Here is a 16,236-nt window from a genome sequence, read left to right on the forward strand (position 1 = left end):
TAATGTGCATTTTTGTTTCTGTGTCTGTTTTTTTGTCTAATGCATTTGTCTAATCCTCTCCCGGTGAAACAAAAGCATCTCTGCCACAAAGGAAAACAACAACTAAATATATAATTGGTTAATTTGAAGTATCAAAAATTCAGTACGTTGCATTTACCAATACTGGAATTGTTAAATGTATCTTTTGAAACTATAGTTAAGATTTCAAATATTTTCGTCGTATAATGATTGTTAGCAAAAAAGAAATAAAAAAGTGATTAAAGATCTCTATGGCTTGATCAATATCAATATGTTCCTTATTGGAAAATATATATATATATATATATATATATATATATATATATATATATATTCATCAGCCAAACGAAACAAAAACTATTTGATTTGTATATAGCAGATCAATAATATTTATCAACCACTCAATTTGTCACACGTAAATAATATCAAACCTAAAGTAGAGGCTTTCATTTCACGTAAAATATATTTGCAGTTCTCATAATTGGCTAACTGATTTGAGTGCACACCATAGTGATACGTGTTGTTATATAATTTGATAGCAAAATTTGTGACATTATTAGTCCCTAAGTTCGTCCAAACACGATGTATTAATAGATTTGATAAAGATAATTAGCATGGTGGTCTCATGCATGTGGTAATGGAGCGAGTCAAAGGTCAAAGAATGAAGACAGGAGTGTTTCGAAGCTGGTCCAGCTTCGTCCTCTCCTACCTCGTTTTTGTTTTCTTCTTTTGTTTAATTTTGAAGGCTAATCCGAATTGGATTTTCTTTTTTTTGTACGACCAATTTGATATCTAAAAACAAACTTTTATATTATCATCGAGTTAGTAAGAGTGCTTCGATTCACTATCCCTTATATATATGATATATTTGATAAGTCATTGCGAATCGTGATTTTTCCACTTCTACATTATTGTACAATGATATTATGATTTTGTCTTCTAGCCCTTGCTACTATAGTATATAAGTTCTCACAAAAACATAATATAAAATACATACTACACACGTATGACGTAGCTGTAGTGTTATGAGAATCAATTAGGTAATGCTTGATTATAAAATCCTATATTCCAATTTCCAAGTAGGTAAGTCATGGAGAATTTGTTCATTTGCTCGACACGTATCCTTTATCCTCTCCTAGTGAAGAAATGAGTGTAACCACAAGAATTTAAATACATTTTAAAAATATATTTCTCTGGATAAAGACAACGAGAGATTTAACGTTTTACATGCTAACCAATCAGAATTGACAATAGGAACTAGCAGTAGAAAACTACTATTTGTCTATTTCCATAGTAAAGAAACCAAAACGACGACGTAACAACACGAGTTTGAGAGGAAGTGAGTTACACGCGTGAATGAAACAGTGCGCGCCACTTCACGACCCTACTGTCTCCAGTCAACCCTGCACTGTCGTTGTTGCACGTGCTTCTCTCTTCTCCCACACGTGCTTCCCAGCTCATTCTCTCTGTTAATATGTATTCTTGTTATATTTTATGCTCCAATAACATAAATATTCCGAAAACAACAATACATGTAAACAAATAAAAACAATATTCGAAACCATTACACCCATTTTTTTCTTTTCCATTTAAAATGGATTTGATTCCCAAATTCCTAACAATTACTGCCACTCTCGGGGATAAGTTCAGATGTTTTTTTATGTTTTTATTTCGATGTGTTAGCCTTTTTATCCAATGGAGTTCATTTGCTTCGTTTGTACTTTTATTCTTTGTTCTCTCTATATATATTTTAGATAGAAAGAAACAAGACGATGCATGCATGAACGTTATACAATCTTATCATAGTGATTAGATTTAATCAGTAGAGCATCACGGAAACAATGGTTAGTCTAATTTTTTCCGAATAAAGCCGGTTACATGTGCTTAAATCATCGTTAGGTCATCAAGAATTTTAGAACACCGCCGATTTAATTAATTAGATATATAATGCCTTGGACGTCCCTGGCGAACGTACCTTTATGTTTTGGAAAAAATAATTTATTGAGATTAGTAGTACTAGTTTATTACGTACTGTGCTAACTTGTGACGTCGATATTTAATATATAGCAAATTCGCATTAGTGTCGCGTACCAAAGATTTAGACTCCTTTTCCATTTTCAATCCGAAAAAATCTATTAATTTGATTTGATTTACACCTAATATATGGTCTAATTGCTTGAAACGTTATCCTTTTCTATTAGATGAAGCTAAGTATGCAATTTACATTTTAAGTAGCATACTATCATTTAAAGTTAATTTTTAAAAATGAAACAGTATATAATAAAAATGACTAATGTAAACGCCAAAGTTTGATATAAAAACTTTAATGTTTTTCTTTTTTCTTTTTGTCAAAATGTTTTTTGTTGTTGTTGTTGTCAAACACTAGGATGTTCTGTTTTAAAAATTAAATATTAGAATTTAACAAAGAAACAAAGGAAAAAAAGGAAAAAAAAAAGAAGCAGAAGCAAAGAAATGGACCCCTAGTATCTATGCGATTATCATGTTGGCGATAGTTCGAACTTCGAACTTAGTTAGAATCAAAAGAAGCATCAGAAAGAAGTATTGGCCCAATATATACAATAGTGGTGGCCAAATTATAATTAACGTATCGTGACTGGATCAGAAGTATATATATTTTGCAATTGGGCTCATGGAATACATATAAGAAGTTTGGAGTCTCACGGTCTCTCTGTCATGGTATAGTTAGCGATGAGTTTTTTTTTTTGTTTTGTTTTTTTTTGGTTAAAGGGTATTCAAATTATATAAATAAGTGTTTAATGGGCTATTTTCGGATTTAGGTCCATTACAATCCCCTAAAGGCCTAATCGAATACAACAAACCAAAACAAACCACATAATACAAAACCGACTCGGTTTCTCTTCACCGGTACATGAAACTCTAATCCCCAAAAGAAGAACTCTGTTGGAGCCGCCGCCCAAGGATTGCGGATACATACCGGAACAGGACCTCCGGTGTGCCTGGACGCTGTGAGTCGAACGGAGATGGTGATCCAGGATCCGTTGCCATCCCGCCACCGTAGAACCGTGGGAGAGGAGGAAGAAGATAACCGAGCTTACCTTCGTCGAGGAGATACAAGCTTAGTCGTGAGAGAGAAATAGCGGTAGGGAGTAGATCTGCAAACCTTCAACGGTGCTTAGCTTCGCCTTGCCGCAGACGACCTCCTCCATCGAACAACGGCGCATCGAAACCTCCAGAATCTCCAGTCCGCAGATCTAACCACCATCCTCACTCGTTCCTCGCTGTGGATCTCTTTCTTCTGTTCTGCGTCGCTACACCGGCGATGGAGCTCTCACAGGCAGTGTCGCACATAAACTTCTCCCCTCCACTTCTCCCTTGATTTTGATCTAAGAGCTTTGCCTAGCTGATGCATCAGTTTACGGATGAAGCACCATGAGCCACGAGTCCTCTTCGTCGCCGGAATTAATGAAGAATCTGACCGACGACGCACGAGGTTGTGATCATAAGAGAAGGAGTTTTGAGAGAGAAATCGCCGCAAGTGAGAACCACGCATGCGATTTCTCTCAAATGGTCTTTTGGCATAATTAGTGATGAGGTTAAAGAAAAGAAAGACATTAGTTACGAGCAAAAATAGAAAAGTAAAAATTTTAAATTCAAAAACCACAAGGTATCTTTCTATTATGGGTTTAGATAATGATAAATAATTCCAAAGACAGCCAAGGGCATCGACCGCATGACCGCATTGTCCGTAACCGCGTATATTCGCTAAACAAGCTCAACTCAACAAAACCAAGTAACGGGTTACGTCTCTCTGGTTTAAAATAAAGATGATAAGCTCTTATAGTTCTGTCTTATTAAGCTGTTTATTCTACTAACTTCGAAACAAGGATATATTAGTTAATTTTTTTTTTGGTTGAATACAATTTTATCTTATTTTAAAAAGGTAAAAACCATAAATAATTCAAAATTAATTTATAACTAACATTACTTCGTTTTCAATGATTATCCTTTTCTTCGTCTTCGTCGACCATTAGATGAAGACGAGTTGTTGTTTACCTTAATTCTTTAGAAAACAATTAGATTCGGTATGGTAGTTATAATAACTTTGTTGCACGTTGTCCGGCCATTTTTGTCTTGTGACGTTTGCCTCTACCTATGATCTTATCTAACTATCCTTTTCTCTTCCATACTTGTACAACATTATAAAAGAACTGTTCAACATTTATTAGACTGATTTCATGAATAATAATTGTACTTATAGAAGACATAAATAATAACATAAATAAGTCTAAATCCAATGAGTTTCTTCTTGACTTCCCGGATATTTATAAGACTATGTGGTTCTATAAATGTACCCCTAAATTATTGAGCAAGTAGCATGCGTTTGACAAATAAAAAAAAAATAAAAAAGTAGTATGTTTAGAAAATTGAGATGTACTGACCTTTTCCCAATCTTTAATATAATTTGTTTCTCGGACTCTTGACATAATGACATACTTTATCGAACCATATATACTGTGGATCTGTGTGGTTAAACCAAAATACAGAACAAAATATGCTAACGGGTGCTGCTTTTAATGATTTAGACCGTCCCAATACTCAGCCATATTTCAAAAGGGTTTCAATCGAATATCGTACCATACATATAGCAGCTGAAAAAAATACAGTAAAAGTTTAAAGACATATAGCAGCTGAAAAAAATACATACAAGTCAGTTTAAACTTTAAAGACAGTAAAAGTCGAAACTTCTATTTAGTTACTTCATAAAGCCAACACAAAATAATCCTTCCGTTTTAAAATATAAGATGTTTTAGAGAAATTTTTTGTTTCATAATATATGATGTTTTCAAGTTTCTATGCAATTTTTAGATTAGTTTAGTATTTTATATTATGCAGTATTGTTTATGATTGATTAAACTTGTTAAAAGTAAAGACTTCTTAATCTACGTGCTTTAGTTAAAACATCATATATTTTGAAACGAAGAAAGTATTAACTTAATAGTAACTAGTTATTCAAAAATAATAATATAGTGTACCGTAGTTTAAAACATAGCCATAGACCCTAAAAGCTTGTGGCCGGTGACACTAAAATGAAGAATGCTGCTAACCCTAATAAAATCATCTCAATTTTCACTAGTAGCAATTAAAGTTTGTAGATAATGTACATATGATATTTGGTTAAACAAAGACATATGATGTGTTCAGAAACGAGGATTACATACATAATGTAATAATCTAATAGAAATCTAAATTCTTAGGGACGAAGAGTTCCTCGTTCCTTTTTTTTTTTAGTCGAAATTATATAAAAGTTTTTAAGGAATATTTCGTCGGTTTAGTGTAAACATATAATAGTAATACCATGTATGACCACGACATCAAAAAAATACTATTATGATATTGAACTTTAATAATATGTATACAGTGGTGTGTTATTTTATAGTTTGGCCAAAGTGCGTGTAACATATGGGCTCCTAGTACCTTCCGGGAAAGGTTAGTGTCGTCAAGAAACTACTCTGTGAAAGGTTAGCACTAGGTTTTCCAAACTAGATACATTGCTTGTAATTAGAAGTAAACGATTCCACAAATCTTATTATATCACCCTATTAAATATTAAAAACATATCATGTTAAATAATTTATCTAAAATATTATAGTATATCTAGATAACTAAAGACAATCAAATCAAAATGAATAATTTCGTTAATTATCAGTTCAAACTATGTAACTAAATTTTGAACAACACTATGTGAATATGTGACTGTATATCGTATATATACAATATTACAATGAATTGAACCATTTAATCACCATGTGATGTGACATTAGTTAATTCTTGTATCAGAAAAAAAAATAATAAAAAAAATAAGATGACACGTCGGAGCCAATACGAAGAACACATCTATGATCTATCCCAATCTCTTCTCTCGACGACAAAAGTCTCAAACTCTATAAATACTTCAACGCAACAGTTGCAAAAGAATATACCGAAATCGATACAAAATACAAAAACAAACAAATATGGCTACTTCAATCAGATTCGTAACCCTAGCTCTCACAGTCTTCTCTGTGTTACTGATCTCCTTGTCTCTCGGCGGCGTCACAGCGACGGAGACGACGCGGAGCGAGGCGGAGGCACGGCGGATGTACGAGCGGTGGCTAGTTGAGAATCGAAAAAACTACAACGGGCTTGGAGAGAAAGAGAGACGGTTCGAGATCTTCAAAGACAACTTGAAGTTCGTGGAAGAGCACAATTCGGTACCGGATCGGACTTTCGAAGTAGGGTTGAACCGGTTCGCTGATTTGACTAACGACGAGTTTCGTGCGGTTTACTTGAGGAGCAAGATGGAGAGAACTAGGGTTCCGGTGATAGGTGAAAGGTATTTGTATAAGGCTGGTGATAGTTTGCCTGATGAAATCGATTGGAGAGCTAAAGGTGCTGTGAATCCAGTCAAAGATCAAGGCAACTGTGGTACGTCTTATTGCGTTTGCGTTTTAATCTCTGTTTTTTTTTGGCGTTTTGTGTTTCGTGTTTGAGCTGATTAGTGTGACTTGATGATATATAACAGGAAGTTGTTGGGCGTTTTCTGCGATTGGAGCGGTTGAAGGGATAAACCAGATTAAGACAGGGGAGTTGATATCTTTGTCGGAGCAAGAACTAGTTGATTGTGACACGAGTTACAATGGTGGTTGTGCTGGTGGTCTTATGGACTATGCTTTTCAGTTCATTATTAAAAACGGTGGGATTGATACAGAGGAAGACTATCCTTATACTGCAACTGATGTCAACATGTGCTACTTTGACAAGGTACGAGTAACGATAATGTTTTTGTAGTTTGGTTGACAATGTTGTTGTATACTTATGTGTTGTGTTGTTGTTTTATTTATTTGCAGAAGAACACTCGTGTTGTTACGATTGATTATTATGAGGATGTTCCTCGAAACGATGAGAAGTCTTTGAAGAAGGCTCTTGCTAACCAACCTATTAGTGTCGCCATTGAAGCCGGTGGCAGAGCTTTCCAGCTTTACAAATCTGTAAATTTTCAATGAACCTTACCTTGGTGTCGCTTCATCCAAGATTGTTTTCCAATTCCTATTGTTGTTTTTTTCAGGGTGTGTTTACAGGAACATGTGGAACATCATTAGACCATGGTGTGGTAGCCGTGGGATACGGATCAGAAGGTGGTAAAGACTACTGGATTATTCGTAACTCATGGGGATCAAACTGGGGAGAAAGCGGATATGTTAAGCTAGAACGTAACATCAATGAGTCATCAGGGAAATGCGGTGTGGCGATGATGGCGTCTTACCCTACAAAATCATCGGGTTCAAACCCACCAAAGCCACCCCTACCTTCACCAGTTGTTTGTGACAAGTCTTACACTTGTCCACCTAAGTCCACTTGTTGTTGTCTTTATGAGTACGAAGGTAAATGCTATAGCTGGGGATGTTGTCCGATCGAGTCAGCTACTTGCTGTGACGACGGTTCTAGCTGCTGTCCTCAGTCATACCCAGTCTGCGATCTGAAGGCCGGTACTTGTAGAATGGTTAGTTTCTTGTTCTTTCTTATGGCTTAAAGACACTTTGCTTTTGTTTGTTTCCTTTAAAGTTTTAAACTGATTCGTCTACAAAATGTGGTGTGGATAGAAGGGAAACAGTCCGTTAAGCATAAAAGCCTTGACACGAGGACCAGCTATTGGGACTACAAAGTCCACAAACGTGCTTGTAAGCAGCGCTTAAGGAAGAGAAGAACCTATGTAGTTGCTTTTCATCCCACGTTATCAAGAATCAGTCTTCTGTCTTTAAGACACTTCCAATTAAGTTTGGATCATAGTTTGACTACTCTCGTTAATTTCAATGTGTTATCTTGGAATTGATTTTACTTGCTGTAAATTTTTAAGAAGTAATATGATATTTGCTCTCCTAGCAATATAGCATTGTCATCTTCCTTGAATAATAAAATTTGACCAAATTGAAGACAACAGAGTACCATCATCATCATTCACATCTTTTTTCTTGTAAATTAAATTTTAGCCTTCAAATTTCTAAACATAACGTGTTAAGCTAGACAAAGAGTTGGGTTTAATCTAGTTGTTCTCTTTTAACCTTCCAATAATTGAATCACTCTCTAATCATACACATATGATATAATTCAAAGTAGTATGAAACTTTAGTAGTTTTGAAAGTCAACAGTCATCATTGTTGCAATTTTTGCTCAAGTGTAAAATGTCATCTCAAGATTATAATGTATGATTTAAGGTATTATTTTATGTATATTACAGACATACATGTAACATTAAAATGAGGGAACCTGAAATGTTTCTCTAGCAATAATATATACTAGGTAACAAAATCCCAAATTGAAATTTTTATTCTTCCCTACTCTCTTAAAATATCTCTCTTGCCGTAGAGCGTAGACAAGAGGTATACAACCTACATGAAAATCATAGTAAGTTTTTTTTTAATTCTCTAATAAATTTTACATTTGATTTTTTAGTTATTATTTATTAACTTCTAGCTGATTAGTTCTCTACAGAGGTTGTATTAGTTCTTTTATATCTGATTTAGATTATATATTAAATTTGTTTTTGATGTTTAGACCTAATTCTGATTATTTTACGTTTATTATTGTTAATTGTAGATAATTTGTTCTTAATGTTTAGATCTGATTTTCATTATAGGTGTGACTTGGAGATTGACCGAATTTTGCTACAACACTTGTAAATTTCGATATGATTGTTTTTGGGAGTCGAAAACAAGACATCACATATGTGTAGGTAAATTCGACAATATTTTTAAGTCCAAAATTATTTTTTGCAAAAGCATTACAAAATCTCATCATAATAAATTGTTGATTATGTTATACATCTATGTATATGTTGTTAAATTGGGATTATGTATTAATAATGCAATTAACATGATATAAAGAGCGGGATTTAACTACAGTAAAACCTATATAAATTAATGATGCTAGGATCGTAAAAATCTATTAAATTATAGAGATTTTAATTTATCAATAAATTATGTGAGACTTTCCTAATTTGGTATTTTTCAAAAAGAAATTTGAAAAAAAAGATTTAATCGTTATAATTATTATTTTTATGGAATCAATTACAAGGAAAATATACTAATTATCATGTTTTGAAGAGAACACTCAATGCTGACCAAAAAAAAAAAAAAGAACACTCAAAGTTTTAGATAGAGAAAAATTCTTAAAAATAAACTCTAACAAAAATTAATGTGCATATATATATATATATATATATATATATATACATATATTTTGATAGTTTTATACATTATTAATTTATATTATTGATGAGATCATATATTTAGAAAAAATTGTTTAATTTTTTTTTATTTTATTCTATTATCATATTGTGCCCAAAATTACATTAGTCTAACTTAGAACCGGAAAATATATTAATTTATAGCAATTATTAATTTATGGAGTATTAATTATGGAAGTTTTATGTAATTGATTTTTGATTATACATGTACATGTATACTCATAATAAATTGTTGACTGTGTACATGTATATGCTGTTAAGCTGTGGGTTAATGTGTTTATATTAGATTTGATTTTACTTGCTGTAAAACTTTAAGAAGTAATATCATATTTGCTTCTATAGCATTATTGACTTATTGTCATCTTCCTTGAATAATATACTTTAACCAATCTTTTGCTGGTAACAGCGTATCATCATCATCATTCACATCGTGTTTCTCGTAAGTTAAATTTTAGTCCTAGACATACCGTAACGTGTTATCAAAAATAACCAAGAAAAAAACTGATCGGGTTTAATCAATTTGTTCTCTTTTAACCATCCTCCAATAATTGAATTACCCTCTTTCACGTTTGATGAAAAATATTTAGTATAAAAATTGTAGAATTATACACGCGTGATGTAATGATTGATTGTAAAATATGATATGATTTAAATATTTTATTGGTGAGAATAAAATATAAATAAAAGAAAATGCCCAATCCCAAAACACAACTGATCCAGCTCTACCTCTTCTTGTCTTAACGTCAAACTCTGGCACAGATCTCACTGGAACACAAAAACCAATGGCTACTCGAATCAGACATATAACCTCAGCTCTCGTGATCCTCTCTGTATTATTACTAGTTTCATCGTCTCTTGGAGTCGTCACATCAACAGAGACGAAGCAGAACGAGGCGGAAGTGCGGCAGATGTACGAGCGATGGCTAGTGGACAATCGAAAGAACTATAATGGTATCGGAGAGAAAGAGAGACGCTTCAAGATCTTCAAAGACAACTTGAAGTTCATCTACGAGCACAATTCGGTTCAGAATAGGACTTACGAAGTCGGTTTGACCCGGTTCGCAGATCTAACAAATGATGAGTTTCGAGCTATTTACTTGCGGAAGAAGATGGAGAGAAGTAAAGGTTCGGTGAAAAGTGAGAGATACTTGTATCAAGAAGGAGATGTTTTGCCTGATGAAGTCGATTGGAGAGAGAAAGGCGCAGTTGTACCAGTCAAAGATCAAGGAAACTGTGGTATGCAATTTAGATATTTCTTCATATAGCTTTTTGGATTAATTTGGATCAATTTCCACGTTTTCTGAACTTGAAACGATTGTGAATTAAGATTTCTCTTTGAATAGGAAGCTGTTGGGCGTTTTCTGCGGTTGGAGCGGTTGAAGGGATAAACCAGATCAAGACCGGTGAGTTAATATCTCTGTCGGAGCAAGAACTCGTTGACTGTGACAGAGGTTTTGTCAACGCTGGATGTGATGGAGGTATCATGAACTACGCTTTTCAGTTCATTATGAAAAACGGTGGTATTGAGTCAGATCAAGATTACCCTTATAACGCCAATGATCTTGGCTTGTGCAACGCCGATAAGGTTCTTAATAAACCAATATAATGCTCGATTTTGGTGTTATTGTTAATTTTCCATTATATTTCATCAATGTTTAATGATCATGCAGAATAACAACACTCGTGTTGTTGTTACTATTGATGGCTACGAAGATGTTCCTAGAGACGATGAGAAGTCTTTGCAAAAGGCTGTTGCTCATCAACCTGTTAGTGTTGCCATTGAAGCTAGTAGCCAAGCTTTCCAGCTCTACAAATCCGTAATTTTCTATCACTTTCTTGGTTCAAAATTGGTTTTTCTTGAAACGTACCCAAAAAATCTATGTTTGTGTGTTTTTTTCCTTAGGGTGTGATGAGAGGAACATGTGGAATATCTTTGGACCATGGTGTGGTAGTGGTTGGGTATGGATCCTCAAGTGGTGAAGATTACTGGATCATTCGTAACTCATGGGGATCAAACTGGGGAGAAAGCGGTTACGTTAAGCTCCAACGTAACATCAATGACTCATTTGGGAAATGTGGTGTAGCAATGATGGCGTCTTACCCGACCAAATCATCATTCCCGTCGTCGTTTGATTTGTTGTCGGAGATTTAATTTGCTCTTCCGGTAAATGATTAAGAACTAATTTTGAATATTTTACTAAATAATCCAATGGGGTCAAGTCAAAGTCTCACAACATGTTAATGTTAATGAAGATTCCAATCTTATCTTGTATTTGAAGAACCTGCTTGACAGCACAGTCTAAGTACAGAAAGAGTTGTGATGCTGATGGTTTTGGTTGTTGTGTGATATGAATCTCTTTCAAGAAAATTAGATAATAGACACTATCCTTCCTCAAAATAGACAAGTATTATAAGTTCAAAGACGAGGTCTACATGTATTGTGAGAGATGGATGGAATACAAGTATAATAAGTCCAAAGAGGGAGGATAAGATAGTCACACCAAAGGATTCTAGAGTAGATAAATTCAAATAATCTTGGCCACCCAAATTTGGTTCAAATCAAGTGAGCTGGGTGCAAAAGGAAAAGAAGTGACTATATAACCTAGCTCTACATTCAATCTCTTCCTTCCCTTACAAGTTACAAAGTTGTACAGCTAGAAATCATCACCCTTCAAGTTCTATTTACTAAACCACCCAAATTTCTTGAATGCAAGTTTGTTTTTGTTTACACTGTTGTTCGAAAGCTCTCTTTTTAAAAAGAAACGTTTTAGTCGAATTATTATGTACTTGGAGGCAAATTAGACAATAGAAAGCCAAAAAAAGTAAAAAAAAAAAAAGTAATAGAAGTACAAATTTAAGAGGAAAAAGGAAAATAGTCATAATTGATGGGTGCGGGAGGCATATAAATACATATGGCGACAAAGATGAGAAGCAAAACCCTAATTAGATAAAGAAGATTCAGAAGCACGTTTTCTTCAGACATCAATGACTAAACCTGAGCTTCCAGAGGATCTGGTAGAGGAAATACTCTGTCATGTTCCGGCCACTTCCCTAAAACGATTAAGATCAACTTGCAAACGATGGAACCGTTTATTCAACGATGATGGGAGATTCGCAAGAAAGCACTTGGATAAAGCCACAAAGCAGTTTATGGTTCTCATGTTGACAAACCAGTACAGTATCGGTCCGGTGAGCATCGATCTCAGTAGAACCATTCCATCTGTAGAGGTAAAAGCTGAATATAGCCTAATCGATCCTCAACCTGAGTATTCAGCTAAATTGGATATAGAACGAGTCATTCACTGTGACGGAGTGTTGTTATGCACCTTCTGGAGTAACATGTCTAGAATCGTGGTTTGGAACCCGTTAACTGGTGAACAAAGGTGGATCAGAACCGGCTATCGTAGCCAAAGTGGCCGCGCCTTTAATATCGGATACTGCCAAGGAGACAACAAATCCTGCAACAAGAGCTATAGAGTCTTGAGCTGTTATTGTGATATCCATAATTTTGAAATGTACGAGTTTAACTCTGACACATGGAGGAGTCTTGGTGACATATGTCCAGGCTGGCGCTTACGCCCACACGTGTCTGTGTCTTTGAAGGGGAGCACTTACACGTTTGCTGAAGATGAAACAAAAACGCCCCCAAATCTATCGTTGCTCAAAATCGATTACTCAACAGAGAAATCTGTTCCTGTGCCTCTTCCCTGTGATCAGGGTATTGAATATGAAGAGAGTACCCTTTCAGTTGTTAGAGAAGAGAAGCTTGCGTTGTTATCACAGCGAGATGAAAAATCCAAGACTGAGATATGGGTGACAAATAAGATTGATGAGACGACCAAAGCAGTTTCTTGGAGCAAGGTCTTAGCATTCGATATGAGCCCTGATCTTAGAATTTCGGATTTTGGAAGTTTTTTGTTAGATGAGGAGAAGAAAGTCTTGGTGTATTGTGACACATTGTTTGAAGATGATGACTATCACAGAGACATTATATACATCGTTAGGGAGGATAATAATAAAGTCATAGAGGAGGAGTTTGTAGCCGATAAAGTGGACCTATGTTCGCAAACTATTCTTAATTATGTTCCAAGTTTGGATAAAATCAAGCAAGCAAAAGCTCAAGGCAAAAGGAAAAGAGGTGACGACTAAAACAAGCTCTATACATGCATGGGTGTGAGTGTGATGACTAAACCTTTTTTTTTTTTTTTTTTTTTTTTTGGGTTATGTTTTTCTTAATTTAACATTGGTCATATCTTTGAATCTTTGAACTGTTATTTATTTCATTCAGTTGCAAATATTATTACAAATTAAAACGAACCCCAAATTACTTTGTAATACAACTTAATTTGCTCTGTTTTTCTTTTATAAGCTGACACATAAGAAGATGTGTTTTGGTCATGTATGAAACTGTGGTTAAAACGTAAAATTAATTAAGCAAAAGAAATGTAGTAATGAAAAGAAGAGAGCCATATGATTGACTTTTGACCCAGCACTGCATCTTCCTCTCATTTCAAAAACTGTATCACACGTACGTGCATAAGAGCAAGTTTATTGGGAGGTTCATATAAGGGGAGTTCTTAATTTTTTTATGAATTAATTGTGTACTGTTTGGAATATAAGAACCCATGATCTCTTAGATAAAATTTTCTCTTTTATTGGTAGGTTCTTATTTTGGGTCTCTTATTTTTAAAAATATTGTTTTTTAAAATTTTAAATAGAACAGAAATGGTATAAATGTGTAAACATTTAAGATTTTATAAAATTTAAAAATATTGCATTTTAATTAATTTTCAAAGATACAAAACTAGAATTATATTTTTTGTTTCTGAAAAACTTTGAAAACAGAGGTTCTTCATCTGTTTTGTTAAAGATTTGTAAATGAGAATCATAGGCAACTAATATGGAGCACATATATTACACAAAATGGTGAGAAAACATTACAGCAACATTAACAATGTTTATAGAAAACCACGAATTGACAATGGTTTAGCAATATTTGAGATTTCTTGACTATTGTTGTGAAGAAAGAAATAAGTAAATTTTGGTGGAGAGATGTATGGGCGGCCATTTATGTTTTTTTTTACTACTCTCATTTTTTGTTTTCTCTAACTTATACAAATGAGAATATGCAAACTTGATAACAGAATAAGCCCAATAAAACCAACAACTACATGTTTCCTCTTCTTTACAAGCAAAGAGTTTAAAAGAGATCATTAGAGTAAAGTATTAAGAGAAAACACTAATTAGGCTGGAGACGAGGGAGACGTTGCATTGATCATTCCTCCCTTCCTGCGCATATCATTAGAGTAGACATATGCACCACAAAGAATGAAGAAAATAACTTGCTATTAATTAATGAGATTACCAACAACGTAAAAGCGTTGAACAACAGTTTCAGATTTTGACTAATTAACCCCGCTACCATTCTTCCCTTCCTGCGTATATCAATCACCAAAGAAAAAGAGAATAGAATCTGAGAGATTGTTTTCATCATGCGTAGTTGTTTGTAGAGCAAACCAATCCGAGGATAGATATGCCAAACCCGTTGCAGAAATCGCTGCATGGTTACCTGTCAAAGATCAAACGAGAGACAGAGAAGCTGCAACTCTCGTCTTCCCATTCTTTCTCATCCTCTAAGAATTGGGTGCTTAGTAAGCATCCCAAGAAGCTCTCCTTCTCCTTCAAGCACAGACGACGCAACAGCAAGACCAGGTTCAACAAAGACAAACCCGTTTACCAGGACTCCGCTCACGCCGCCACCTTGTCCGACATTGATCGTTTTCTTGAGGAGAACTTCAAATCCCTCTGCATCCGAGACGACCGGGAGGTTAACCATGAAGACCACCGGTTGACAAAAAACAAGGAGAAAAGGAAGTCCCCACAAGACACTGATGATAAATCAATCAGATAGCATCAACACACATGAAAGACAGAATCAAAACGAGATCATAACATTAACACACACCCATATCAGAACAGAACCATCAACAACAACACCAAAGAGAGAACATCATTTGCTAATAATATAAGGCGATCACAAGAATATCAAAAACTGTCTCTTCCAAGGAGATCGTGATCATCGATCAAAGGCATCACTTAAAATAACCATAAATTGGGATCCGAAATCAAAGAACCCTAATCATAAAACACTAATCGGGATTACAATCTATTGTATTGAGAAACTTACCCTCTGATTCCAATTGACTCAATCTCTTCCGATTGAGTGGACTCCGAATTCAAATCGCCTGCTTCATGTCACGGAGACGATTCAAGCATCACGATGGGACACGGCCGAGTCATTCCTTCGCCTCCGTTACGCATCTCCTCTTCCTCCAGAACCTTCGACTCCAAATTCTCGCCTTTGTCGTTTCGAGTCTTCGATAGCGAGAGAAAGAGGGAGAGAGACGAAACAAATAAAATCTAAAATTAATTGCAAGCCAAATTTTTTTCCCCTTCTCTATTATTTTTCCTGGCCAACAGCAGGTTGACACGTTTCGTCTCTTAGAACATAATTGGGGTTTCTATATAAGAGGCTCCCTTGCATTTTTTCTTTTTTTCTGATTAATTTTTTTCCAACAAAACACTAAAAACTCTCTTATGAAACATTCTTAACAGTCGTTGGCCACAATGTTAAAAATCACTAAAAAAACATGTTGTAATGCCAAAATGATCCATCAATCTATTAGAAAAAAGGGAATTAAATTTAAATAATTAGGAGATCACGTGTAATGTTCAATTCTTCAGATCCAAAAACCATCAAAACGTTTTTATAAAAGATCTAACGGCACAGATTTATTTGTTGACGAAAACTCCCACGTGACTTGATCATCGAGAGACACTATATCTCGAGAGCCCTAGGCTTTGCTCCTGAACATAGCGCGCGTTCTAAATCTTCTTTAACTCTTTCGCTTTTGATTTTTCATCCGCCAAGCAAGCGTTTTCCCTCGGGATAT

At 34.7% G+C, this 16,236-nt stretch overlaps 2 protein-coding genes and 2 pseudogenes across 3 annotated transcripts; all 4 read left to right on the forward strand.

Moving 5' to 3' along the window:
- Positions 1-5,798: 5,798 nt before the first annotated feature.
- LOC104746327 (putative cysteine protease RD21C) lies at positions 5,799-7,975 on the forward strand. Of its 2 annotated transcripts, none has more exons than XM_010467782.3 (5): positions 5,799-6,465; positions 6,563-6,801; positions 6,888-7,028; positions 7,106-7,540; positions 7,641-7,975. In XM_010467782.3, the coding sequence occupies exons 1-5, from the start codon at positions 6,015-6,017 to the stop codon at positions 7,731-7,733; spliced, it is 1,359 nt and encodes a 452-aa protein (XP_010466084.2). In that variant the 5' UTR covers positions 5,799-6,014; the 3' UTR covers positions 7,734-7,975. The 2 variants fall into 2 exon arrangements, with proteins under 2 accessions (XP_010466084.2, XP_010466085.2); XM_010467783.3 differs by having other exon boundaries at positions 5,903-6,465; positions 7,644-7,975.
- A 1,926-nt stretch (positions 7,976-9,901) lies between these two features.
- On the forward strand, positions 9,902-11,610 carry LOC104746328 (Cysteine proteinases superfamily protein). The gene is made up of 4 exons (XM_010467784.2): positions 9,902-10,519; positions 10,627-10,868; positions 10,954-11,100; positions 11,187-11,610. The coding sequence occupies exons 1-4, from the start codon at positions 10,066-10,068 to the stop codon at positions 11,433-11,435; spliced, it is 1,092 nt and encodes a 363-aa protein (XP_010466086.1). The 5' UTR covers positions 9,902-10,065; the 3' UTR covers positions 11,436-11,610.
- Positions 11,611-12,150: 540 nt separating this feature from the next.
- On the forward strand, positions 12,151-13,432 carry LOC104748322 (F-box protein ETP2 pseudogene; annotated as a pseudogene).
- A 1,384-nt stretch (positions 13,433-14,816) lies between these two features.
- LOC147926446 (transcription repressor OFP14 pseudogene) lies at positions 14,817-15,194 on the forward strand (annotated as a pseudogene).
- Positions 15,195-16,236: the final 1,042 nt, after the last annotated feature.

Source organism: Camelina sativa, chromosome 15, assembly GCF_030686135.1.
Source record: "Camelina sativa cultivar CO46 ecotype springtype chromosome 15, ASM3068613v1".
NCBI classification, from domain to species: Eukaryota; Viridiplantae; Streptophyta; class Magnoliopsida; order Brassicales; family Brassicaceae; genus Camelina; species Camelina sativa.

Coding starts and splice junctions, on each gene's coding strand:
- LOC104746327 (XM_010467782.3), top strand. CDS start 6,015: ATGGCTACTTCAATCAGATTCGTAACCCTAGCTCTCACAGTCTTCTCT. Junction 7,029..7,105: donor CTTTCCAGCTTTACAAATCT/GTAAATTTTCAA, acceptor TGTTTTTTTCAG/GGTGTGTTTACAGGAACATG. Junction 7,541..7,640: donor AGGCCGGTACTTGTAGAATG/GTTAGTTTCTTG, acceptor TGGTGTGGATAG/AAGGGAAACAGTCCGTTAAG.
- LOC104746328 (XM_010467784.2), top strand. CDS start 10,066: ATGGCTACTCGAATCAGACATATAACCTCAGCTCTCGTGATCCTCTCT. Junction 10,869..10,953: donor GCTTGTGCAACGCCGATAAG/GTTCTTAATAAA, acceptor ATGATCATGCAG/AATAACAACACTCGTGTTGT. Junction 11,101..11,186: donor CTTTCCAGCTCTACAAATCC/GTAATTTTCTAT, acceptor TTTTTTCCTTAG/GGTGTGATGAGAGGAACATG.